Source organism: Cucurbita moschata, unplaced genomic scaffold (genome assembly GCF_002738365.1).
Source record: "Cucurbita moschata cultivar Rifu unplaced genomic scaffold, Cmos_1.0 Cmo_Scf00017, whole genome shotgun sequence".
Taxonomy (NCBI): Eukaryota; Viridiplantae; Streptophyta; class Magnoliopsida; order Cucurbitales; family Cucurbitaceae; genus Cucurbita; species Cucurbita moschata.
Genome location: NW_019268533.1, coordinates 119,353 through 143,962, shown reverse-complemented (window position 1 = coordinate 143,962; position 24,610 = coordinate 119,353). Strand labels below are relative to the sequence as shown.

General features: G+C 37.9%; 5 protein-coding genes across 9 annotated transcripts; 2 read left to right on the top strand and 3 right to left on the bottom strand.

The window, feature by feature from the left end:
- Nucleotides 1-81: 81 nt before the first annotated feature.
- On the bottom strand, nucleotides 82-3,570 carry LOC111455237. Of its 3 annotated transcripts, XM_023096828.1 has the most exons (9): nucleotides 2,966-3,570; nucleotides 2,532-2,591; nucleotides 2,190-2,438; nucleotides 1,973-2,049; nucleotides 1,615-1,691; nucleotides 1,194-1,326; nucleotides 885-1,097; nucleotides 393-774; nucleotides 82-273 (listed from the first exon to the last, which is right to left on the bottom strand). In XM_023096828.1, the coding sequence occupies exons 1-7, from the start codon at nucleotides 3,414-3,416 to the stop codon at nucleotides 942-944; spliced, it is 1,203 nt and encodes a 400-aa protein (XP_022952596.1). In that variant the 5' UTR covers nucleotides 3,417-3,570; the 3' UTR covers nucleotides 82-273; nucleotides 393-774; nucleotides 885-941. The 3 variants fall into 3 exon arrangements, with proteins under 3 accessions (XP_022952596.1, XP_022952595.1, XP_022952597.1); XM_023096827.1 differs by lacking the exon at nucleotides 82-273 and having other exon boundaries at nucleotides 367-774; XM_023096829.1 differs by lacking the exons at nucleotides 82-273; nucleotides 2,966-3,570 and adding an exon at nucleotides 2,775-2,941 and having other exon boundaries at nucleotides 367-774; nucleotides 2,532-2,646.
- A 1,109-nt stretch (nucleotides 3,571-4,679) lies between these two features.
- On the top strand, nucleotides 4,680-7,372 carry LOC111455236 (phosphoglycerate kinase 3, cytosolic). The gene is made up of 7 exons (XM_023096826.1): nucleotides 4,680-4,891; nucleotides 4,990-5,193; nucleotides 5,689-5,766; nucleotides 5,865-6,125; nucleotides 6,244-6,561; nucleotides 6,655-6,813; nucleotides 6,912-7,372. Exons 2-7 carry the CDS (start codon nucleotides 4,999-5,001, stop codon nucleotides 7,104-7,106), a joined length of 1,206 nt encoding a protein of 401 aa, XP_022952594.1. The 5' UTR covers nucleotides 4,680-4,891; nucleotides 4,990-4,998; the 3' UTR covers nucleotides 7,107-7,372.
- Nucleotides 7,373-7,998: 626 nt separating this feature from the next.
- LOC111454831 lies at nucleotides 7,999-13,821 on the bottom strand. Of its 3 annotated transcripts, none has more exons than XM_023096301.1 (13): nucleotides 13,562-13,821; nucleotides 12,451-12,639; nucleotides 12,044-12,094; nucleotides 11,783-11,913; nucleotides 11,547-11,663; nucleotides 11,284-11,403; nucleotides 11,023-11,084; nucleotides 10,194-10,363; nucleotides 9,787-9,840; nucleotides 8,964-9,073; nucleotides 8,740-8,853; nucleotides 8,525-8,650; nucleotides 7,999-8,402 (listed from the first exon to the last, which is right to left on the bottom strand). In XM_023096301.1, the coding sequence occupies exons 2-13, from the start codon at nucleotides 12,625-12,627 to the stop codon at nucleotides 8,360-8,362; spliced, it is 1,275 nt and encodes a 424-aa protein (XP_022952069.1). In that variant the 5' UTR covers nucleotides 12,628-12,639; nucleotides 13,562-13,821; the 3' UTR covers nucleotides 7,999-8,359. The 3 variants fall into 3 exon arrangements, with proteins under 3 accessions (XP_022952069.1, XP_022952068.1, XP_022952070.1); XM_023096300.1 differs by having other exon boundaries at nucleotides 10,194-10,372; nucleotides 13,562-13,820; XM_023096302.1 differs by having other exon boundaries at nucleotides 7,999-8,438; nucleotides 10,194-10,372; nucleotides 13,562-13,819.
- Nucleotides 13,822-14,571: 750 nt separating this feature from the next.
- On the top strand, nucleotides 14,572-18,675 carry LOC111455461 (glyceraldehyde-3-phosphate dehydrogenase GAPCP2, chloroplastic-like). Its single transcript, XM_023097165.1, has 13 exons — nucleotides 14,572-14,828; nucleotides 15,135-15,285; nucleotides 15,406-15,444; nucleotides 16,322-16,422; nucleotides 16,767-16,879; nucleotides 16,981-17,080; nucleotides 17,194-17,340; nucleotides 17,428-17,488; nucleotides 17,574-17,671; nucleotides 17,782-17,924; nucleotides 18,045-18,128; nucleotides 18,208-18,297; nucleotides 18,400-18,675. Exons 1-13 carry the CDS (start codon nucleotides 14,742-14,744, stop codon nucleotides 18,452-18,454), a joined length of 1,269 nt encoding a protein of 422 aa, XP_022952933.1. The 5' UTR covers nucleotides 14,572-14,741; the 3' UTR covers nucleotides 18,455-18,675.
- A 305-nt stretch (nucleotides 18,676-18,980) lies between these two features.
- On the bottom strand, nucleotides 18,981-24,401 carry LOC111455467 (DCN1-like protein 2). Its single transcript, XM_023097177.1, has 11 exons — nucleotides 24,207-24,401; nucleotides 23,694-23,755; nucleotides 22,202-22,338; nucleotides 22,014-22,072; nucleotides 21,854-21,877; nucleotides 20,786-20,868; nucleotides 20,621-20,685; nucleotides 20,455-20,504; nucleotides 20,217-20,318; nucleotides 19,804-19,863; nucleotides 18,981-19,449 (listed from the first exon to the last, which is right to left on the bottom strand). The coding sequence occupies exons 1-11, from the start codon at nucleotides 24,207-24,209 to the stop codon at nucleotides 19,315-19,317; spliced, it is 780 nt and encodes a 259-aa protein (XP_022952945.1). The 5' UTR covers nucleotides 24,210-24,401; the 3' UTR covers nucleotides 18,981-19,314.
- Between the last annotated feature and the right edge of the window lie 209 nt (nucleotides 24,402-24,610).

Sequence of the window (24,610 nt, the reverse complement as noted above, 5' to 3'; positions counted from 1 at the left end):
TTGATTATGAAGTAGTCACTTGATACATATAGCTCAATCACCGTGTTTAAAGTTTAGGTCAACTAATTCAATTTTTTTTACTTTGGCACCTAATCCATCGTCCGCCATGTTATACATGGAGGGTCGGTATTTTAAGAAAATGCCTTTTTGTAAAGGTCAATCGTCTAACAGGATTTGGTGTTCCCTACATAACAAATCCACTATTAAATCCAATGACTTCTAGTCCATCCTGCTTATGCTGCAACATGAGGTTATAACTTAGATGTGTTCCTCCTGCACAGAGAATCCATGGATATGCATTTATTGAAGGATTTGGACAAAAGTTTAGAACAAGATGAAACTTCATAATATGCTGCTTGATGGTCATTCAAAAAAATAATTCAAGTAGATACCCTTTCGTTCACGAGCAAGGAAGTGTCCGTTCTCAAGGCACACTGACCTGCACAGCTAAGGTGCAAATGAAATATCATTTCTGTAACACACAGCCAAGGCAAATCAGAGGCTCGCAAATAGTAGAAATTCTGCATTATATTCAAAATTATCAACTTATGAAGTGTGTTAAGGCTAATCTGAGCCAAGTGTCAGGCTTCAACTCTTTAATGCTGTACATCCACCCTTCCAGCGTCACCTTGTTCCTAAGATTCAAAACATGGGCACCGAACACACATATCTTTGAAAGAAATAGCCAAATAACAAGCAGCCGAAGTGAAGACTGGCCCTCAAATTGATATATCACACCATTTACAAATTTATATGATTGCTGTCTCCTGCATCCTGGTAAAGTTCAAAGCAACTTTAATTGAATTAAAAGCAAAGAAAAGGATGAAAAGAAAACTAAAATAAAGTGAACTCAGGAAAAGAATAGACATGAATAAAGATGTTACCTGCAAGGAGGTAAAGAAGAACAACGAACAGCTATGCAGCGATGTTATTTCCGCTCTTCATCTATTTGTCGATAATGCATTCTCAATTCTTCTAATTACAACACTGAGACTGCTTCCACTTTCCAAGGCTTTGACTGCTACTTGGTGTGCATGTTTGTGCCACTTTAGCAGATTGTAAGATTGTAGAACAGCCCATCTTGCTTGATTTGACATCTGCAAAGTGAAAATAGCAGCAGAAGTCAGAAAACAGGTCAATATATCTGTGCACATTGGAAGAATATGTCAACTCAAGCGCATTAGATTGAGAACCTGCGCAACAGACAATGGGGGTTGCAAAAGAACGCAGATACTTCTAAACAAATTTTCATCATTCTCTCCACCCTCTGCTTCCCCGTAAACAAGAGCTTCAGCTGCAATGCCCGCAAAAAGAACCATGCAGTACCTGACCACAGTCATGCCCAAGGCATCGCCAAGTTAGATATACAGAGTTTCAGGCATGAAATTGAGTCCACTCATATGATCACTAAAATCAGAAAACATTGCTAAGAACTGTCTCATATCTTTCATTATTTTGTAGATCCCAAGCCTTTGGTGCCTTAAAAGGCTCAGGAAGCTGAAGGCAAAATATTGCTATTTACGCTCTTTCTCGGATTTACAATACTATAGTAGGGGGAAAATGGAAAAATGGTTGTGACCCTTTTCAAAAGGGACAACTATTTAACATGATCACCTGTCAAAGGAAGTACCATCCAAACGTCCTTCAGCGAGGTTGCTTGCCATTTTTTCATCCCAAAACTGAGTACCTGCCTATTGAATTCAGAATAAAAAGACTGATCAATACAGAATCAAAGATTTCACATTAAGCCATCCAAGTCTAACAGTAATCTCTAACCTATTGCTTATCCTTTTTATCAAATTGACACCCTGATATGAAGTATTGTTGAGTTTATCATATTGAATTAATTTTATTTTCATTTAGTTACAAAGCCACCTGCTTGATGCATGGATGGATACTTCATATTCAAAACATTTTCAATTACCATCATTTCAAGACCATAGTTTGAAATGCATATGAAGGGATTGTTTACCTGTCCTTGTATCCCCATTTGCATAGCAACAATCGGATCTAAAATCACTCCACGAATTGGGCAGCCCATGAGGTAAGCTGCAATAGGGTACAGGGAACTTTTATCAACATTCAGGAGTTGTGCTTGCATAATTGCATGAACTACTATTCCAAGTAAATAGCATTTGAATTAAACATAACCACAGAGTTCTGCATGAGGCAAAATTAGTAGAACATACCAGTCAGTAGATGTCCAGCTTCATGTACAAGGATTCGACGCCTATATGGTGGCCAACAGCTTGAGATTTGCGCTAGACAAGTACCACCAAGGAGGATAGAATCCAAAAATGCTAACCCCAACAGTGCGAAAAGGTTTGGCCTAATATCTATGTCCCGGGAGAGCAGAAATGATGTTCCACCAAGACAAGCAATCAAAGCATAACGAGAGCTGCCTGAAAGGCCCCACTTCTTTGGAGACAATTTGGACACTGGAATAGCAGAGGAGGCCAGAAAAAGAAAATTAAGTGATACGTTGAATATGAAAAATAAATCCATCTGAAAGCAGAGATTTATCAAATCACCTTCTAATCCAGTTGTAGACTCCAATACAGAGGGCGTGACATCTCTTGGACCCTCCAAAACTGCAGGTATTGTCATATCATAAGTATGAATTAAGCTCCAATGAGTAGCATAAAACTGGTGGATAAAGTTGAACAATGATAAATTTTGGCAGCCCTCGTTGTTGATAATGTTTAAACGTTGATAAATTATACTACGCCATAACTTCACAAAAGTATAGAGCCTCTCAAGGCAACTCGACATACACTGATCATTAAGTTGTTTCACGCGGCTTGCATACCTTTCACCCAGAACTATCTTCACGAAATAACAGACAGGAACTCATTTCCAAAGGTAAACTAAAAATTCCCAATTTGATACCAGCAGAAAACATGGCGAAAAAACTTTAACACTATTGAAATAAATTGACATAGCGGAGACTGTGAAAAGGGTGTACCAATGTTCCTGCATTTTCCAAAATTGGGCAAAAATCCTCTATCCCTGAGAAACCCATAAGCATTGGCAACAAGCTTCATATCATCCGCATTCAAACAAGTGTCTAGTACCTCCCAGTCCCTCTCCCAGCCAGACAACCGCGGATTCCCAAGAGCGGACGGGGCGGAATCAGAACGTGCCGAATCATTGGTGGGTTCGATTGTGCTTTCTCTGCCAAGGGATTCGAGAAACCTAAGAGCTTCAGCGAGGTCCTTGCGCTTCACTGCCTCTTCATATTCTTGCCATTCGCGAATAGCTCTAGGCAGAAGGAGGAGACGCTGATGGCGTTGTAAATGGAAATGTTTATTGATTCCATTTTTTTGCTGGAAATGGAAGGGAAATAGGCAATGGAAAGATTGGAATTGGAGAAGAGAAGGTGAAATTAGGAGCTTGGGAGGACTATGGATAGACATGAGACCGTGCAAAAGTGCAGCCTTGCGCAATACAAGGGGACTCTTGAAATTGGCAATTTACGAGGATCCACCCTCAAATCAACCCCAAGTAAAGTAGCGACGGTCGTTGGCGCGCCCAAATGGAAGCCTTCTGCGCGGAGGGCTCAATTGGATAAAGAAAAAGAAGATACCGAAAGCAAAGTTATGAAATTGAAAATCGGGCATTTTGAGCAGCCAACCTCAAATGTTCATCATATTACTCAACTACCCAAGACGATCAGAATTAATTTGGTGGTGGATTTAACTTTCGAGTTTAGCAGTGTGGCACAACCATACTAAAAAAAGAGTACGTTATAGACATGGTGGCACGCTGACTATCATTCATCAAGTCATGTCAAGGACCGAAAGAAGTGTCATAATATGGTTGAGAATAATGATGCATTGCCCAACACACAAAAAAAAGTGGACAAGATTGTGAAGCCTACAAGTAGAAGCGATAATATAGTCAACGTTTCAAAGACAATCTGAGGAGTTAGTGAGCCATTTGCCATAACTTCAAAAGTTACATTAAGTCGTGAGATTCAACAAGCAACTTTGGAATCAAATATGCATAAGGAAAATATCAAATGAACGATTCACGTTGGCATATGACTCCTCACTAGTTTGATGTCCATAAGTGCCAGATAGGTCCGTCACTCTACGGAACACTAATATGTCATGCATAGACGAGTATTGCAAGACAGGTCTTTAGACATCTTCCTTCAAAATAGATTTTTGAATACACTATCAGGTGGCGTCGTCATAGTGCCCCTTCCCTTGAGTCAAAGGTTGGGACATAGGGTAAGACTTTTGGCACCATATGTATAAATAACTCAGAGGTGTGCCCACATTTTGTTCATAGAGGATAAAGAGCATGAACGAAGGCCACAACTTTGCATTTGACTTGCTTTGGTTGCTGCCGTTTCTGTTCAACCATGCACTTCAATTGCCTTTTGTGCACACGGAATCTTTTCTGGATTATTCCAAGCGCACCTTTTCTTGGTCGGTGGGGAGCTGAGGTAAGGCATCACGGGCGATTGGATGGGGCATGAGCTTGAATGGCATTTTGTTATTCGTGTGAATCAATTAAAGTTTAAATATTTGATAGAATTATGATTGTAATAATTTTAATTCAGGCTTTACTGGGAAGATAAACTGAAAGAAAGGAAAATGAAAAAGAAAAACAAGCGTTTCAATACCCCTGGGATTTTAGGAAGACCACAGAGAGACGAGACCACCACTTCCACTCCCACGGTATTCGCTTCACCCCATGGAACTCCCACAAATAGGTCTAAATCCCAACCCGTATACCCCGCCGCTGATCTTCGCTCCTCACCACGTGTCCGCTTCCTTTTCCATTTTCCTTCTATAAAATCTTCCTCCTGCCCTCCCCATTTCCTCCGTACTTCGCTTTGCCTCACTCTACACCACTTTTCTAATTTCTCATCCTATTCCTCGTAAGTTTCGCCGATCCCATGCGTATTTCTCCCTCCCCCTGCCTTTTTCTTACCTGGGTTCTTTTTTGATTCGTTGTTTTCTATGTTATTTCTCTCAGGCGATTCTCATGGCAACCAAAAGGAGCGTCGGTACTCTCAAGGAGGCTGATTTGAAGGGAAAGAGGGTGTTTGTGAGGGTCGATCTCAATGTTCCTTTGGATGACAACTTCAACATCACCGATGACACCAGAATCCGTGCCGCTGTGCCTACCATTAAGTATTTGCTTGGCAATGGTGCTAGGGTCATCCTCTCCAGCCATTTGGTACCATTTATCTCCTCTTTCACCTCATCTCCTTTCCCTCTTTCTCCTTCTCGCCAGATCTATCTATCTGGCATGTCTTTCCTGAGTTTTAATTTCTGGGTTCCTTCAATCGTTGCATGTTATAGCTTGTGAATTCCAAGTTTCGATCCTTGGTTTTCAGGATAGATCGATATTCTTTCCCGTTTTCTTACATCTTGATTTGTGAATTTAGATAAATGTACACTCTTTTATTGTCATTCCTGGTATGCACGATTCAGTTTTGTGGATTTAATATCCGTAGTCTCTAGTACTGGAAGTCTCATCGACCTGTTGTGTAAGGTGAAATGTTGGTTCCTGCACTTAATCCTTTATAGTGACGTTATGTATTATTCTATTGTGATTGATCATTGTGATTTTTCTAATTTCAATTTAAGACTTATTTTCTAATTTTCCGTGTTGTTATACTTTGTTTATTCCCTTTGCTCATTATTGTTATCGATTATTGTGATTTTTCAGGGACGTCCAAAGGGTGTAACACCAAAATACAGTTTGAAACCTCTTGTTCCCAGGCTTTCTGAGCTCCTTGGAGTTTCGGTGTGACATCTACATTTTGTGTGAATATTCGGATTTCTGTTTGTATTTGATGATAAAGTTACGGGTTACTGAAATTTGGTTTCACCTTCCGTAATTAGGTGGTAATGGCTAATGATTGTATTGGCGAGGAAGTTGAGAAGTTGGTCGCTGGATTGCCTGAGGGAGGTGTATTGCTGCTTGAAAACGTGAGGTTTTACAAGGAGGAAGAGAAGAACGACCCTGAGTTCGCCAAGAAGTTGGCTTCCCTCGCGGATCTCTATGTTAATGATGCCTTTGGAACTGCTCACAGGGCCCACGCTTCCACAGAGGGTGTGGCCAAGTACTTGAAACCTTCTGTTGCTGGTTTCCTTATGCAGAAGGTTTGTTGCATGCTCTATCACCTTTCTTTTTTGTGTGAGAATGTTCATTGACACTATCACATTTGGTGTTATTTTGGGAAGATGCCTGTTTGCGTAACTGATTTGGCTTTTGGTTCAGGAACTTGACTACCTGGTCGGAGCTGTGTCAAATCCCAAGAGACCATTTGCTGCCATTGTTGGTGGTTCAAAGGTGTCGTCAAAGATCGGTGTAATTGAATCCTTGTTGGAGAAGGTTAACCTTCTTTTCCTGGGTGGAGGAATGATCTTTACCTTCTACAAGGCACAAGGTCTCGCAGTGGGCAAATCCCTTGTTGAAGAAGACAAGCTTGACCTTGCAACCTCGCTCCTTGAGAAGGCCAAAGCCAAAGGAGTTTCTCTTTTGCTTCCAACTGACGTAGTGGTAGCCGACAAGTTTGCTGCTGATGCTGACAGCAAGGTTCGTAGTTATCTTTTTTAAATCGAATTTGGCTGGATTCAGCTTCAACATTCATGAAAATAGTTGGTAAGTTGTTTCTCTGTACTGTTTCAGGTTGTGGCAGCATCAAGTATCCCAGATGGGTGGATGGGGTTGGATATTGGACCTGATTCTATTAAGAGTTTCAGTGAAGCTTTGGACTCTACCCAAACCATTATTTGGAACGGACCTATGGGAGTGTTTGAGTTTGACAAGTTTGCAGCTGGAACCGAGGTATGCAATAGGGGGTGACCATACCTACTCCTAATAAAGGTCCAAGTTAATGAGGTCTTTCTAAATGGTGTACTTGGTTGATGCTCTTTCTTTTGCAGGCTATTGCGAGGAAATTGGCAGAGCTGAGTGGGAAGGGAGTTACCACCATAATTGGAGGAGGCGACTCTGTTGCTGCCGTTGAGAAGGTTGGGCTTGCGGATAAGATGAGCCACATCTCCACTGGTGGTGGTGCCAGCTTAGAGCTCCTTGAAGGAAAGACGCTTCCTGGTGTCCTTGCTCTGGACGATGCTTAAGCTTGAGGGAACTCAATTCTCTCGCCGTTTTCACTGTGTTATGTAGTAAAGGTGGTTGTTTTTCAACCCTTTGAGGGTTTCTCGAACGTGTCTCTTTTCTTTGAGAAGAGGTAGTTATAGGATAGATTATTAGAATAAGCCTCAAATTCAACTCTGAGCGTATAAGATCCGCAGTATGGGAATGGATCATTTTTTTCTCATCGATTTGAAATGTTGAAATCTACTGCCTGATTGATATATTCAGTATTCTATCGCCTTTTTGTTCACCAATGTGGATGCTTAAATTTCATGTTCATGGTTGCCACTTCCCTCGTGTTCATAGCCATTCTGAATGAAGACCGTTTTCCCAAAATGTAAATCATCCCAAAATACATTCAATACATTCAAAGCTAAGAGTGGAAGAAGACCGTTTTCCCAAAATGTAAATCATCCCAAAATACATTCAAAGCTAATAGTGGTTCGGGCTAATTAGTGATAATTGATGTAGAAGGGAAGGAAAATCGTCTCTTCTCAACCTCTAAACACAAGGAAACCAAGGATACCGCCACCGAAATAAGCATGAAATTGAAGCATGCATTCATGTATTCCCTTATACAGAAGATGCGATTCTTCCCCTTTTGGTAGAGTAATGAACGGCTCCGCATTGTTTCCTATCTTGAAGATTCCTTGAGAGGTTGGCTCTGAATCCTTTGTATTGCCTTGCCTTGATTCTTTCACATTTGTGTTCTTTTATATTCACAGTTCCAAGTTAATAACGAAAATAAATAAAGCAACCGAACTTTCATTGTTAGTGAGCTATCACCATAGACTGGGAATGATTAAAGAGAAGCCTCAAAGTATGCTCATAAAGAAACTAATAACAAAAGAAGAAGAAGAAGAAGAAGAAGAAGACGACGACAACACAAGTTCAAGTTTGAATAGAGAAGAAAAAATTCGGAAAAAGGAGAAAGCAGCGAAGGGGAAGAAAAAAATATATATATCTTGCACATCAGGCAGAACAGGGGCATTTCGATATTTTACCAACTGCCTTTATTTCCTGTTATCATCCGTACAGAAAACCCAAGGACAGGCGGCGCTGCTGGCACTGAAATATAGTGGCAGGGCAAATGAATAAAAGGAATCTATGGAACTGATTTTTTTGGTTATGTTGCTGTACTCTACAAAACAAATAACTTCCAAGGCTAACTGGTGTTCAGTTTTGTCGTGTGAATGGAATGAGTATCTTGCCTCCATCCTTCTCTTGTCGCGAGGGATCATGGACGAGTTGTGGATGAAAACAAATGGTGAGATAAATGCCTGGTTTACATGATGGAACAGCTCCCGTGAGCGCCACTGAGGTAAAATAACCATTACTGTATTACTCATGAAAGTAGAAGAAAACTGAAGCATGAAATAGGAGTTGTTCAGAAGGATCTAACCTCTTATTGTCTTCGTAGTTACTCAATGCTTCCTCAAATTTGAGCCACAGAGGACCTGTTTCTTGAAGATCCACATTTTGTGGCCCGGCTATGTAAGCCTGAACAACAAACTGCAGAGTTCGTTCCCTGATCAAAACTACCACGTTAGACGCAGTAGTCGGTAGATAAATTTTTTTCATACTTCAGTGAAGATTTTCATCCTACTAGAAACCTACCTCCCTTCATATTCAGATAACCAATCGAAGTAGGCAGCACCAAAATACATGGACACAAATGGCTTGGTTAAGTCATCAACAGATTCAAGTCTATATGCTCTGTAGCTCAATTCCCTAACCCACCAACAGATGATTAACATAAATAATGTAGTAACTAGTCCACAGTAATACAATAAAGCCAAAATGCTGATACTCTTTATTAAATTGGTTCAAGATTGACATACATATAAAGCCAAAATGCAGTTGAATAGTCAATCCCCATTATTCCAGGACGCGATCCAACCCCATTAATAAAGCGCATGCTGACTACCTCTGCCAGAGCACAGAGAACCGTCTGTGCACCAATGAATGTACAATAAATAATTTTGTGAAGGATGTTTAATTGAACAGAAGTTTAGAATAATGAGTTATACAGTTCAGGAGAAAATTGTTTCAACAAATCATGCGGTGAAAGTTCAATACTTTCTAGAGTTCTCAATCCATGATTATATCAGTTCAAACTAGTGTCAAAACTTTAAATGAACAATTGATTAGACAATTTGCCCTTCAGGTGTACATGCAAAATTTAAGTGATAGACGTTGAATGTGTGTGGAAATCAAGAGGCGTTATGGGTTTTCGTAATCAACTGTACAGCATGTATTAACAATTATAATCGAGTTTTTGTTTGGGGGAAATCTTAAAGTTGGCCAAGCTTCATTGCCCTTCATGGTGTTCCCTTTCTAACTTTCTCACTGATCATGCTCTTTCTATTATAAAATTTAAATTATAGAGCTTTTGAGTGAGGGTTTGTTGGATAAGGGCTTTGGTTTTTCCTCAATAGGTTCATGTTGAAATAGGGACATTTTTAAAGCTGTAGTTTATTTTGAGATATCCAATTTTTCGTTTACTTTCTGGATATATTATTACTAATATATATACAATTGAGTTTTCCGGCTTCCATTCTCATTTCATGAACGAACACTATAGAAATGGAAAAAATATCAAATAAACAGAGAAGAATAAAGAAAGATATATTCCAAAAGAAAGTACGGCTGTTGTAGACTTACTGGTTTAACTCCTTTCGTACTGAAATGTTTTGAAATAATAATCTCAGCAACCGCCTGCAAAACAATGGGATTTAGAATGCGGATTTCCTTTTCAAATTTAAAACACCGTTGGTTTGTTTCCCACAAGTTAAGCAGTTAGGTGCATGAAGCTATAAAATGGTAGCAAGCTTGTGAAAGAACTCGAGGTCTCTCCTCTTTCTGGAGAGAATTCTAAAGATCAGAATTAAGAGCATTGATATGAGGAATGTGACTACGAGTTATTTGTTGCAAATGGTTTTAGATCACTGCACATCCAACTAGAAAATAAAAGCAACTCCTACAAATATAGGCTGAATGTAAAAATATATAGTAGACCAGAATAGATAATGAGAATTCTTATGATACATGAAAATCTTATTAATTTTTACCTTCAATTCTACTCGGGAAACATAGAGTCTTTTCTTTAAATCATGAGAAAACCGTACATTGCACTTTTTCTCTCCAGACTTATTCCACTCTTTTAGAACATGAGGATTATTCCACATCTCTTCCATGTCCTCGGGAGTTGCTCGAGAATCCCAAAATGTATAAACAATAGCTGCACCCTCTTGGAGAGGAGAAAAGGGATTGTTATTTCCATGAAATGCAAATACATATATGTCTGCAGGCATGTATGTATAGCTATACTCTAGTGAAAAGAAATTAAGTTGTATATGCAATAAAGCCAAATCTCTTGGTGGGTTGAATGACAGGAACGACAAATGGGGACAAGGTACCAAAAATCGAATCACACTATTATGTATGAAAGGGTGTCTCTATCAAGTCCAACTTCTTGTTGTTTGCTTTCTTAGTTTCTCTTCGTTAATCATTTGGTTGTTTTCTCTCGGGAGGATTCTACTGTGATATGATTCATGAACACGATGTTTTGTTCATTTATGATACTAGGTTTTATTGTTGTCCTTCTTTATCTTTGGTTGTGATGAACGGTAAAAATTACTTCATTTAAGGGTAGAGTAATCATTACTTGCATTAGGTTTTAAAAAAGAGGACTCTATGTACTTTCTTTTTAGTCCAAAAGAGCCATTTTCCACTTCTTCATCGTCTTCTTTTTTACATTGTTCAACCTTTTCCCTTTCTGCTAGTATTTGAAGGATAGGATAAAAGAGCCAGTTCTTTATTCCAGCAATCTTTGTTAATATCGAGAAAAAATCCACAAGTAAATGAATGGCACATCAGACTCATGTAAGGAAATGCTACCTGTATTCCCTGAAGCAGTTGGATGGGACGTAGCAGAGGTGGAGGCTTCATTGATATGTTTCCTAGACATAACCCATGTAATGATGATCAGTTTAAAAGTCGTAGCATTGTACCAAGAATATATTCTTTCTACTTCTTATGACGCATAAGCAGTTAACCGTTTTAATTGTACATACGATTATTTACACGGGCTTCCACTGTAATACGAAAAAATAGATCTTACTGCAGTTCAAAATTTATTCATCTATAGAAAATGAGCACCTGGATGGAAGACTTTCTTTTACTGATAGATATCGTTTCCAGTATGGTAGAGTTGATTTATGAGTCGCCTTCTTTGTACCACCTTTATAGGCCCTAACTACAAACTCCTCGCTTCTTTCTCTGGAAAGGAATTTTCTTTGTTAATACACAGAACCATATATTTAGAGGGCTAATGATATTAACTTCTTAGCGGAAAAATATATGCACTGAACTAGAAGCTGCAGAAGACAACATATGAATGAGATGCAAGTTCAGTGACTTACTTATTCTCAAAGTTTGATAACCATTTAAGGTAAGCAGCCCCAAAATATACACTGACAAAGGGCTTGTTCAGGACATCTGGGTTCCCTTCTAATCCATAAGACTGATAACCCAATTCACTGCAAACCAAAAATGTTACTAGTGTAATATGTCCTAATTGGATTATATTCAATTAACTGTGCAATGTATATATTCAAATATGTAGCATATATAAAATAGTAAGCCATCATCTTCATACCTGACCAACCACCCAGCAGTTTTAAGTGTTAATTGCATGATCCCTAATGTTGTCTCCTTGGTTTTTTTTTGATAACGCATAGCAAGAGGCTGTCTATCACTCTCGAGTTCCGCTATGGCGCAGATCATTTCCTGCACAAGTTATGATGTACAACTACAAATCTGCAAATTAAGTAAAGCAACTATTTCTTGCAACTAGAAGTTCTAAGTATGAAGAACACAATGATTATGCAAAGCAAGAGGCTGGAAAAACAGAACTTACAGAATCTATATTGGAATCAAAGTGCCTCCGCACAATGATATCTGCCACTGCCTGGAGAACAACACAATATTACAATAATTTTAAGTAGATAATAATTTTAAAGGTTACACAACATTCCTTGTCTAAGAACCGTTCCATCAAATTTAAAGAAAATAAATACTTTCATTTTCTATGACAGAAATGAAAAAAGAAATTGAATAATCAGAAAGCAAATATTCAAATTTCTTCAGAGGATAAGTTGAAATTAAAACAAGGTTGAATTATTTTTAAAATCTTGTAGGGGTTCTTGAACAGTCTACATACAATGAAGGCTTATGTCCCCTTCACGTTCTAATAGAAATATCCAAGTTAAAGGCATAAGGGCTGCTTTAAATTCATGTCCATTAACACAAGAGAAAGCGTATGACCTTCATCTCTGTCTGAGTCAAATAAGGCTGTCCGTCTGGATCCCTTGAGAGGTGGACCTTCTGCGTTTTGGATTCCCCAGCATCTAACCATTCAGCGCATACTTCAGGGTAATTCCACATTGCTTCCATATCTTCGGGGTCAACACAATCATCCCAGTATTTAAATCCAATAGCCATTCTTGGCCTCGTCTATAGAACCACATTACCAAAAGCACAGAGTGTGTCAGTACCAAAGCAGCGTGTTGGCTATAAGCGGCACAAATTATAGAAAACAAAAGAAAAAGTTGAGATCCTATCAAACTGTGCGTCATAGTTCATTTAAACGCCATGCTGAAAAGTGTGAAACAGATACAACCATACATGGGGAACCTCCTCAAGTGAAACCATACTTTTGGTCCCAGAGTTTAACTTTGCAGAATAAGCCCAATAGCAGTGAAGAATCAATCGTGAGATGTTTAGTTACGCTGTAAGATAAAGCTAACCATGAATTATAAGGCCGTGTTTTGTTATTGAGATGTACGTTCTATACCTTTAAAATCGACGATTTTACATGTTGATATTAAACAACAACATCTTACACCCACCTGACGCCTATTTTTTTTTTTTTTTTTCCCGCCACAAGAGATAAGTTCAAGCTGGAAATAAGATCGATTCGAATAGAAAAATGAACATTGTTGAATTAGCTCATTCAAACATGAATGCCAGAAAGGTGATTATGTTTCAATAGACAGTGAAAAACACATGGGGTGAGAAAGCTTGCCACAAAGCAAAGGAGTCTATACTTTCTTCTTTTGTCCGAGTTTTCCCAATAATCACAACCCTTCTGACTCGTAGTAAATGGTGAAGCAGGAGGAGCTACGGAACTTCTAAGATATCCAACGAGAGAACTCCCTATCATCTAAAATCCCACAAAATAAACGAATATTCATCCCCTCAGGCATCCGCCTTTAGGAGGTTTGTATACCTAAACAAATCACTACCATTATCTGAGAATGTGCAGTCCATAAGAAGAAATCGGTTAGATCAAACGTGTATGCATCCATAATCATGCATCGTAACAGATTTCAATCAAAACCAAGTTCGAAGGATGCAGCAGAGATAGAAGGATTACCAGAATAGCAAATAAAACGATCGGGGAGGCCGCCGAAGGCGTGGAAATGGAAGTTTAGGGAGGAGGATTATGGAGCCGGAAGCATGGAATTTGAAGGAGATGAGATTGAAGGTGGACCATTGTTGCCGGAATTGGAAAAGAATGATATAGCATTGGTTTCTATAGAGGCGCGTGGCAGGGAGGCTTCTCATAGGGCACGACACGTGGCGTACTTGACTCAATGACTTCCCGGCGATTTTTGCTTCTATTGTTTGATGACTTTCACGCCAAAATTAAAATATTCGTCCATACTCCATCTCTTAATAATGTCACATTCAGTTTCTATCTTTAATAAATATTTATAAATTTATAAAATAAATTAATATTATTATATGCCTAACTTTAGAAATTTTCCATTAATATCACTTATTTGCTCTCTTTGGGAGAAACAAAAGAGTGACGTGGTCATTTGCATATGCTTTGTTTTCACTTATTAATTAAATGTTCAATTGGTCTTTTCAAAAAATAAAATAAAATCCCAACGGACGCCATCGTAGCACGTGCGGCATGTGCAATCTGAAAGCGGGTTCGTTCGAACTTTCCTTTAAGCTAAAAGGGTTCTTTGATGGGGCCCAAAGAGAAGTCCAAATCGTGAAAGCAAGGCCCAAAGACGTCCCACGTGGACTCCTCCATGCTTTACGTCAGATCCTGCCGTGTCATCACAAGCCGACAAATCAGGGTGGTTCAGATTCTGGGACCCGCGCTTCCTAAGTTCTAGTTTTATTTATGTGCTATCTGTCCCATTTATATTAGATTCTCTCAGAGAATTTATAGTTAGAATTCATTCATCAATTAAATTAATTATTTACGTTTTTTTAGGTTTTTTTTTTTCTTTATGATTAAAACAAAAATTACTATTTTATTAAATGAGGATATAAAAATAATTTTACATCATGAGCAAGACCTAAAAATACTTTTTTTTTTTTTTCTTTTTTTTTTCAAAGAGCCATTTTTCACAGATATAAATAGGGGCTCCCCGTCTTCTTCCTGCTTAGCTTTCTCCGACTCCGAAAAGGCACTGTCTCACAGGAATTTTTTTATTTTTTTATTCTGCGTTTGGGTACGACTGACGAAGCCTTTTCTGGCCATTCTTCACCTTCTCCTGTCGCCCCTTCCGTTACCTTCAAAAAGTACTGCTTCCATGGCCGCACTTCCGCTCTTCAGATCTGCACCCGCCGCTTCTTTTGTTCAAGCATCTCTTTCCTCCTCTTCTGCCGATCAGTTTACGGTCCTCCTCTTCTCAATATTTATATTGATCCTTTATCATCATCATCATCATCATTTCTCTAATACATCGTGTTCTAAAATGGAATTTAGTCAAATGTTGCAACACAGCAATACAAATTGTTCTTTACTTGTTTCTTTATAAGTTTATAATCGGTTGGAAATGGCCTTCGATCATGAAGAAGTTTTCGGCATATGCTTCTTACAGCTAACCTAGCGCATTCCATACTCCTCAGTCCACACCTTGTATCAATCAGCTGATGACACAGTTGTTTTCTTTCTTACCGTCGACTTCATTTTGTTTATGTAGGCCTCGTACGTTAATTTGAATTCTTCGAAGTTTCAATCGAGCATTTTCGGTGCCCATGGTCCAAGCGGTTCACTTTCCTTGCAGCTTCGTAGAACCCAGAATATTCAGCCTATTAGAGCTACAGCCACTGAAATGCCTCCGACGGTTCAGAGTTCAGTGTTAAAATTTCATATTTCATTTCTCTGTCTTGTTTTCCCCTTAAAAATATCATCAATAATAAAATAGAAAAAAAATTCTTGATGCTAATAATTTTAATTTGTTGCTTCTCAAGAACCAAGGAGCGGTGGAAAGACAAAGATCGGAATCAATGGTATGACTTGGTCGATTTTTTTACTATTCCTATAATTATTACTTCTTATTCATTGGCTTTCTTGTTATCAATCCCATATCGTTTCCTTTTCTCTTTGTAGTAGATTTCTGTTTCTGCAGCGTGTTTCAGCTGTGAGCGTTTCTGCAACAGTTACTTAGGAAGGAAGGAAGTACAGAATAGGAAAAATAAGTTCAGAAAGTGATTTAATAAAAGAAAATCTGCATGTGAAACTTTATCATAATGGCGTTGCTTTAGTTTTTGGTCTCTTTCAATTGATTGAGAGACTTAAATTTGAAAGTATAGCCTGCTTATTTTCGTTTCCACTTTGGAGCTGCCATATTTGAAAGATGGATTTTCATGTCCGTTATTTCACATGCTTATTGCGTGTTGGAAATCATTGGTCACAGGTCATGTTCATGCTACCCTACACTTGTTTCCCTAAACAGAAACTGATCTTTGTTAGTACCCAAATCTCTGTTTAGATTATTGAATTATACTCCTCCAGGAAGTGCTTACTGATAGAAAGTTGTAACTTATGAGGTACTTTATTCATCATTCTTTTCATTTTTGTTCTTCGTTATTGAAGAAATCAAATTATATATTTTGGCTTACTTGCCCGAATGATGTGACTTTTCTTACCAGTGACAACCTGGATATTTAATATAGATTGGATTACTTCATTCATTATTCTACATTAGTGTCTGAGAAACTAGAAGATTATCTTGGTTAGTTTTGTTGTCATTATTTCTTGAAAATCAAACATTTAACATGGCCTCTCATATCATGTAGACCTTGGTCATGTGGCCTTGACATTGCTATTTATTTTGTAAAGAAACGTCCACCCAAATAAAAACGTGAACCAGTCTAACTAATGCAGGTTTTGGACGTATTGGAAGGTTGGTATTGCGGATTGCAACCTCGAGGGATGATATTGATGTAGTTGCAGTTAATGACCCTTTTGTTGATGCAAAGTACATGGTAGTGGCAATCCGACCTCCTTTCAAATTACAACTTTTTAAAATTAGTCATTTTTTGTCATCCATTGGTGTTCATTTAGCTGTGGATAGGCTTTTATTCCTCCCTCAAGATTGATTAACCAGGATTATCTACAATGCCTAAGATCGTCTAAGGAGATATTAATGCTAAGAACTTTCTCTGCTCAAGTTTTTAATCCTGTCACTTGAAAATATAGACCATGATTATAGCCGTGAGAGGGTAGTTGAGTAATATTTCTTTCAGTGTTTCAACTTTCTTGAATTGCTTAGTTCCTCAAGCATTTGGATGAGAAGAAATGATTATAGTATACTCTTCATTTTATGCAGGCATACATGTTCAAGTTTGATTCTACACATGGTAATTTTAAGGGGACGATTAACATTGTGGATGATTCAACTTTGGAAATCAATGGGAAACAAATAAAAGTTTCAAGTCAAAGGTACTCCTGAGAAATCCACAACATTTAAGACATAAATAACATCTGGATAAGTTTTGCATGGTTTCTAACTACCAGGCATATATCTGTGGTTATTTCTATAGGGATCCAGCAGAAATTCCTTGGGGCGAGTTTGGGGTCGAGTTTGTTGTTGAATCCTCTGGGATTTTCACAACGACAAACAAGGCATCGGCGCACTTGAAGGTCTATAGACATGCTAATTGAGCCTAGTCCTCGCTCCATCTATATATGCCCCAGCATTATACCCATCTAATATTGAGACTGAAGGTCCCCAATTTCTTGACACCTCTTTGTAGGGTGGAGCCAGGAAAGTAGTCATATCAGCCCCATCAGCTGATGCACCTATGTTCGTTGTTGGAGTTAACGAGAAGACATATAAGCCTAGCATGGATATTGTTTCAAATGCGAGTTGTACCACGAATTGTCTCGCTCCTCTTGCGAAGGTGTGTGAATCCCAAATGCTTAGGCATTTTATGAAATAGAATTAATTAACATTTAAAGAAATTGAGTTCTACGGATATGACATGCAGGTGGTTCATGAGGTTTTTGGTATCGCAGAAGGTTTGATGACCACCGTGCATGCAACTACAGGTCTCTCTCCCCCTCCTGTTCTCCCCAAAAAATAGAAGGCAAAGAAAAAAATTACAAGGGACGATAATTTCCTTCTCTTTCTCAGCTACTCAAAAAACTGTTGATGGCCCCTCAATGAAGGATTGGCGTGGGGGTCGTGGAGCTGCACAAAATATCATCCCGAGTTCTACCGGTGCTGCAAAGGTTAGTGGTTGAAATAAGAGGCTTTGATTGCTACGTGGTAGAGGAAATTCAATAGCTAATAGTAATCTTTTATTAATTTCAACATTTTTAATAAGATTCTTGAACTGCAGGCTGTGGGAAAAGTTCTTCCTGAGCTCAACGGAAAACTTACGGGGATGGCATTTCGTGTTCCAACACCTAATGTATCTGTTGTGGACTTGACTTGTAAACTAGAGAAGAGCGCTTCTTATGAAGATGTCAAGGCTGCAATCAAGTAAATGAACTATTAGTTCCTTCTTACACACATTATTTTGAGTTTAATCATGAATTGATTCACGCATTAGTAATTGTTGTTTATCACTAATCTGTTGGTCGACCTGATTACCAACTAAAGGTATGCCTCAGAAGGCCCACTTCAGGGTATCCTCGGTTACACAGATGAGGACGTTGTCTCAAATGATTTTGTTGGTGACTCAAGGTATTATAGTCTGCACTGCTAAATTCTTCGCAAAGAGGGTATGGATCACGAATATAATTGAATTTTAACTTTACTGTAGGTCAAGTATATTTGATGCAAAGGCCGGAATAGGTCTCAGCGACTCCTTCATGAAACTTGTCTCCTGGTATGACAACGAGTGGGGATACAGGTACGTTCTATAGTGAAGTTATTAGAAACGAGTGCTTGAAATATGCTTTTATCCCCTTTCGTTTTGGTAAATATGACAATTATAATACACTCACCCAAACAGCAACCGAGTGTTGGACCTCATAGAGCACATGGCGTTGGTGGCAGCCAAGAAGTGAAGACTATTACGAGAGGTTTAGATTTCTGCCACTTTACAAGAATTTTGTGGAAGATCACAAATCGTCGAGTCTTTTGATCACTCTCTGTTCTTCATCGTCTTGAACAATGTAAACATTCCATTTAAGCTTGAAAATAATTATGAAAAACAATTTTCGGATTGACGCTGTTAAAGCGCATCACCTTATCAAATAACGGGGTTAGAATAACCTTACCATCTTCATTGTACTCTCTTTAAGCCATTTATTTTCCTTTCCGAATAACACTTTTCTCTCCAATTAAGTTTTATCACTCCCTAATCATATCTCTATCTCGCTTCCTGACCTTTTCTCCTTCAAAAGTTGAACATTCTCAAACATAAAGGTTACCGTACATGCAAATCCTATGATTCCCAACCTCAAATTTAAAAAAGATTGCAGCCTGTGCATATAATCTTTAAGCACTTGTGTAAATCTTAGCAGCCATGATCTGGAAAAAAAAAAGAAAGAAAGAGACTGGCATTGGACAAGTATGCAACAGTGTAGGTATGATGACCGAACCCAAAACAAAAATTCTTCCAGTAAATTTTGCTGCAGCAAGGAGCAAGGTATACATACTGTGAATACGCAGAAATAAAAACACACGAGGAAAGAGAGAGGTGCGTTCACAGTATTATTACCATAAAATCCCACTTTCCCACTCAATAATATATAGATGATATACCAAATCCAACAACAAATAAAATGTCTCTCACTCGGATATCAGTCACTCGCCATCTACCCCCTCTTGTATCTTACTTCTTCCCCCCAATGAATTCAACCAGAGGGTATTCAAATCACACCAGGATAAATACAAATAATCCCAAACCAATGGTAGTAGCATATCATCTTATTTGATTCAAATCATTTGGCTGCACAGTCTGGACTATGCCATTCTCATTCAGGTATTCGACAAACTCATCGATGAGGTATGGCCAAGCACCTTCGGCATCGTAATTTGATAGCGTAGGCTCCACAGTCTACAAATTGAGACAAGTAAGAATGGAATTAGTACAGTAAATGCAAGACATCACCACCAACAAAGGGGCAGTGGTGCTTCACCATTGCCGCCCCCAACTACCCCTCTGCAAACTTTCATTGGTGGATGTACAACAAATGGAGTGGGCACATTTTAGGTGCTAGAATAACAGCAAGGTTCGCAACCGTTTTTTTAAATCTAGATACTCAAACAGAGATTTGAAAAGTTTGTGAATCAAAGAATTGAGTTAGGAATTAATTTTTCAAAGTTCATAAAGTAGATCATTTAAATAAAAAAAATAAATAATAATAATAAAACAGGATTTTGAGGCATCTTTTTAAAATTTCATTCTTACCCTTGCAAACTCCAGAAGTTGAGACCATGTGTCCCTAGAAATAGCTTTATTATGCCGAGCCTGAATCAAGAAAGATTAAAATACAAATAGATCCAATAAATTATTAAGAATGTATAATTAGAAAACAGTACAAGCATCTTGGACTTCGGAATTTGAAGCAGATCAAATTCTAAACCCATTTTCCCACATTACTCAGCAGAAAGTAAACAAGAAACTACTGGCTAACTTTTGCACAGGACAGATCCATCCGATTGCACATTCTATAAAAATGTTCAAGATAGATAGCTATTGGATAAAATATACCGTTCTGTCCTTTGCATCCATAAGATATACAAGCTCCTTGATTCAAGGAAGCATTGCCCCCACACATCACAGATATTTGGTTTTTCAAAAAGACAGATTAGAAACATTACCTGCAAGAACTGACACCAGTGGTCGACGAGGGGCCACTGCTTTTCAGCAAATAGTAACTGCCACATTCCAATTGCAGTGTCCAATGCTAAAGATTTTTGCCCCTAAAACATGTAAACCCACTTTAGAAGTCCATGTATTAGGCAGAGATTGTGCTGTTATCTAACGCATGTGCCACTGAAGATAGAAAAACAGCTGTAAATAGATCCACCACAGAATATTCAAGCCGAGCATGAGTACCTTTTCTTTTGCCCAACCAAATGCAAAGTTGTAAATCTCACGGAACTTTTCTGGACAGACATGAAATCAATATAAACAAATCATCGAGTTAAAATCACACAGAATTTCAATTATAAGCAAGGATAATATAAGTTACAACATGATATAAGCAACTAAGAATACATACGTTCATCTTTCAACTCAGAGTTCATATATGGTATCCTTTCACGGAACCTCTCCAGAGAATCTATCCTGCCATCATGAATTGAACATTGATATTATGACAAGAATAATCTTGATCCCTTGCATGATATTCTAGTCCGAAAGAATATAACAGCAAACAATTAGTTACCCTAGTGCTTGTAATCCACCTATAAACTCCTGTTTGGAAAACTCACACATTGTGTTTGCCTTCATGTGCCATGAAACAACCAACTGCAGGTAATTGCGACAATATATTTAAAAATAAGCCTATCAATCAGAAGATGGGCACAAAATAAACTGAGATTCTTGCAATTCAGAGGTGAAAATATCACCTAGATCCATACTAATGTAGTAGGATTAGTGGCTAATCTACGATGATTTCATGTTTAATTCTTTTCAGTTTCCTTTTTGGATCCATCTCATGTATTCATTAACTTGATTCATAATAAAGATTCTAGAGTTTGATTCTCTGAGATTTCTCCTCAGTCATCTTCGGATATACCAATATGGTATCAGCGCAACTGCTTGGGCCAACAATGGTTGCTGTTGGTGGAAAACCAGGAAACTCTTGTTGAGTCCAATTGCTAGGGAAGCTTCATGAGTTGTGCTCGTTATACAATATCCCACATCTATTCAAAATTCTGATGTAGTAGGATTAGCGGTTAATCTAGGATAATTCCATGGTTAATCATTTTTGGTTGCCTATTAGAAATTTAGTTCTCCTTTATAGTTTCCTATTTGGATTTTAGTTCTTGGAGAATCCATCTCATGTATTCATTAACTTGATTCATAATAAAGATTCTAGAGTTTGATTCTTGGAGATTTCTCCAGTCATTCTTAGACTACACCACACACCTTGTGTAGCAAATACAGTGTTAACGATAATGTGAAATTGAAATATTCAGCTTTTTTTAACATGGGTGAAGGAAGCACCTAAAGTGACCTTGCAGTCATTTATGTGACTGCCTCTATCAAGCTACAAAATTATAAGAGGGAGAATGAGAATATTGATATCCAATCTCAGATATCTTCTCCAAGATGAAGCTTGACAAGAGTAAGCTTGTCAGGAGAGCTGTCTATAATTTAGCCCCTACTAAAAGGGATGCACGCATGTCAAGAATCTTGATAATTCTAAAATGAGATAGATAGCATAAAGCATTAATATAATTCACACATGAATGCCTTGTGTAGCAACAATTATTTTTTAAACGCATACCATCACTATATCTTGAGGATCCACCTGCAAAAATACGTATCTCACGTCAGTTCAATAGGTAGAAATAAATAGAACTGCATAGTTAATAGTTAAGTAGCAACATTTATAGCCATCAACTCATTAATTACACCAAACATAGTTGGGCACATAAATCACCTACCTGAAGGTCATTACAGAGCAGTGAGATACCATCAGCCAATATCATATCAACATATGGATCTGCCAACCATTTTAATTAACAAACTTTGTTACTTTCATGCTCATAGAAAATCATAAACTTTGTCAGCATGGTTTCAAGTTTACATAAAGAAAAGAAATCTAGTAATGATAAATGAAAACAAAGCTTACCTTTATATCTGTTATAAAGCTCTTCCAAATGTCTAGAGTCAGTGAACGCTTTAATTTGGGGTTGACTGTAAAATACATCAAAAGCTCCTTCAAGATGCCAATCACTAGCCTTCAGGGCCTGATGAGCAACCTTTTCACTGCATGATCAACAAAATATAAAAATCAATGAAAATATAAGATGGACCCCAATTCATTATCCATGCTTCTTTAGCTTGATACGAAAGAAAGCTACAACATGAGTTCAGAGGCACTAAAAGCATTTTTATCAGTCTTACTCTCTGTTCTTTATCATTGACGAAAATAATAATAATAAAATAATAAAATAAAAAAGGTTTATCCATTTTTATCTAACGGAACTAGTTCTGTTTTCTATAAATTTACAAAGTGTACCAGCAGCCTGTTCCCATTAGGAGAGAAAAAAATGGGGAAAAGCTTTCTAAATCTTTTGAATAAAATGTAAAGGGGCACCACTAAAATGATTAGCCATGAAAACCCATAGAAAAGTGAAACAAAGCATACGAGTCAACCATCTTCATCATTTTCTCTAGACGTAGAAAGAAAAATTACATGAAGAAAAAAACAAAACATTTCCCACGGTTGTTAATCAATTTGTTGAGTGATCAGACATATGATCGTGAGGCTTTACATGTGATAGATCTTTTTGTAGTCTCCCTCTGACCCCTTTCTTCTTCAGTCTGGTATTCTTAAATTTTTCATAAAATGCTTGAATACATTCAGGTTCTCATTTTTAACAGTTGCATCTTTTTGTTTCAAATCAACTGAAGATCAGCTTTCAAAGAAAAAGGAAGACTGTTTGTATTAACACAAAAATGCTTATTATATAGGAGATATAGAAGGGGACAATTTAAAAAACAAACAGAAAAATCTATGTCGTGTATACTATCTTAATGGGTACAGTACAACTATTAGATTTTTCCCCCTAATGACCGGATATCAAAGACTCTACTCCTCACATTATGTTCACAGCCCAACTCCACCAATACTCACGGAGGCTTCACCGACCCTAGAGCTACATCAGAAAATAGGTGTGTTGACTTATTAAACTTTCTATCTCGTTTCCAATACCTTCATAACTGTCTTTATTAACTATGACAGCCAATCCCTCCCGTTAATAATGTTAAAAGCATTTGATCAGAGGGGGTGTCAACTAAGCCTTGCAATGTTTGGTGGTCAAAACATGAGAGATAATTCAAATACCATGAAAATTAAAGTGAATTTTGCTTCTTCGGCAGAAGATGAAAATAAATAATTTAGGCAAGAAACCACGTCTACATCTACAGTTTATACATTATACTTAAGTCCATGCCAGTCCGTGTTATGAGATATGACTGATTTCTTAGATTATCCTCTTCACGTACATAAGGTTAGTCTTCCCTTAGACAAAGTGAAGCAACCGCACACAAACAGGATCTTGATTCCATAAATTTTAGTAATCAACTTAAAAGAAAGTTAAAATAGCTCATTAACGTACCTTGTACCAGTTATAGCCATAAACTGGTGGACTTTATCTCGGTGTCCTCTGCTTAATTTATGCTGTTAAGAACAAATACAATAAAAGTTAGATTATATGATGATGTTTACATGTATTGGGTCTATTGGTGTACACATAAAAGTCCACACAGACGACTGAGCATGTCAACAAAAAAAGTTGATCATGTAGCATCCACTTAAATAGTATAGAAGATGGTTACTCCATAAACCAAACCACAATCGTAACCAGAAGATAAAATCTCAATCTGAAATTCATGCAACCAAGGAATCGATACTTGAACAGAATTCCCTGGTGCAGTGAGTATCACACAAAGATAGAGGGCAGAGCGTTCTGGTTAGCAAATAAGATGGAGAAAACAATGTAGTTAACATAGATCCTAGCCACAGGACCAATAACTGGAAAATAATTAAACAACAATAACCTTGCACGATGTGAAGGGGTGAGGGGAGAGATATAATAATTGAATTAACAATAACCGACGAGAACACTAACCATTTCGGAGGTCGTGGATACAAGCCTAGCACGGAGAAATGGGAATCGGAGGGTAGCCTGAAGGCCGAGGATGGCTTCTCCGATTACGGATGACGATGAGAGAGAATTCTAGGGTTGTTCCTGGAAGCTCGATCTCTCTCTCTCTCTCTCTCTCTCTCTCTCGCTCTCTCCTTCTGCAAGAAGACAGTGCAGTTTTCGGTTCTTTTTTGTGTTATTCTTTTTTAAATTAAGAGAAAATTTTCCTCCCGGTTTCATCATTATTTTTATTAATTACTTCACATTATTTATTTTACAAATTTTTTAATTTCTTATTTTCATAATTAATTATTTGTTTTCCTATGATGATAATAATATTAAAATGCTCATTAGGGTTAAATCCGGCAACTTGTCTTAATAAAGGGGCC

Bases quoted from the DNA above. Each gene is read 5' to 3' on its own strand.
- LOC111454831 (XM_023096300.1), bottom strand. From the start codon at position 12,627: ATGGCTATTGGATTTAAATACTGGGATGATTGTGTTGACCCCGAAGAT. The intron at 11,085-11,283 runs GTGCTCATTTTC...GGTTATGTCTAG, and splicing joins AAAGAAAGTCTTCCATCCAG to GAAACATATCAATGAAGCCT. The intron at 8,403-8,524 runs GTTAGATCCTTC...CATGTAAACCAG, and splicing joins AACTACGAAGACAATAAGAG to GCATTTATCTCACCATTTGT.
- LOC111455467 (XM_023097177.1), bottom strand. The intron at 22,339-23,693 runs GTACGTTAATGA...TTGATCATGCAG, and splicing joins ATGGCTATAACTGGTACAAG to TGAAAAGGTTGCTCATCAGG. The intron at 22,073-22,201 runs GTAAGCTTTGTT...AATGGTTGGCAG, and splicing joins GCTTTATAACAGATATAAAG to ATCCATATGTTGATATGATA.
- LOC111455461 (XM_023097165.1), top strand. From the start codon at position 14,742: ATGGCCGCACTTCCGCTCTTCAGATCTGCACCCGCCGCTTCTTTTGTT. The intron at 14,829-15,134 runs GTCCTCCTCTTC...TTGTTTATGTAG, and splicing joins CTTCTGCCGATCAGTTTACG to GCCTCGTACGTTAATTTGAA. The intron at 18,298-18,399 runs GTACGTTCTATA...TCACCCAAACAG, and splicing joins GACAACGAGTGGGGATACAG to CAACCGAGTGTTGGACCTCA.
- LOC111455237 (XM_023096828.1), bottom strand. From the start codon at position 3,416: ATGTCTATCCATAGTCCTCCCAAGCTCCTAATTTCACCTTCTCTTCTC. The intron at 2,439-2,531 runs GTGATTTGATAA...CTGCTATTCCAG, and splicing joins GTCTACAACTGGATTAGAAG to TGTCCAAATTGTCTCCAAAG. The intron at 1,098-1,193 runs GTTCTCAATCTA...TTCACTTTGCAG, and splicing joins CCCCATTGTCTGTTGCGCAG to ATGTCAAATCAAGCAAGATG.
- LOC111455236 (XM_023096826.1), top strand. From the start codon at position 4,999: ATGGCAACCAAAAGGAGCGTCGGTACTCTCAAGGAGGCTGATTTGAAG. The intron at 5,194-5,688 runs GTACCATTTATC...GTGATTTTTCAG, and splicing joins TCATCCTCTCCAGCCATTTG to GGACGTCCAAAGGGTGTAAC. The intron at 6,126-6,243 runs GTTTGTTGCATG...CTTTTGGTTCAG, and splicing joins CTGGTTTCCTTATGCAGAAG to GAACTTGACTACCTGGTCGG.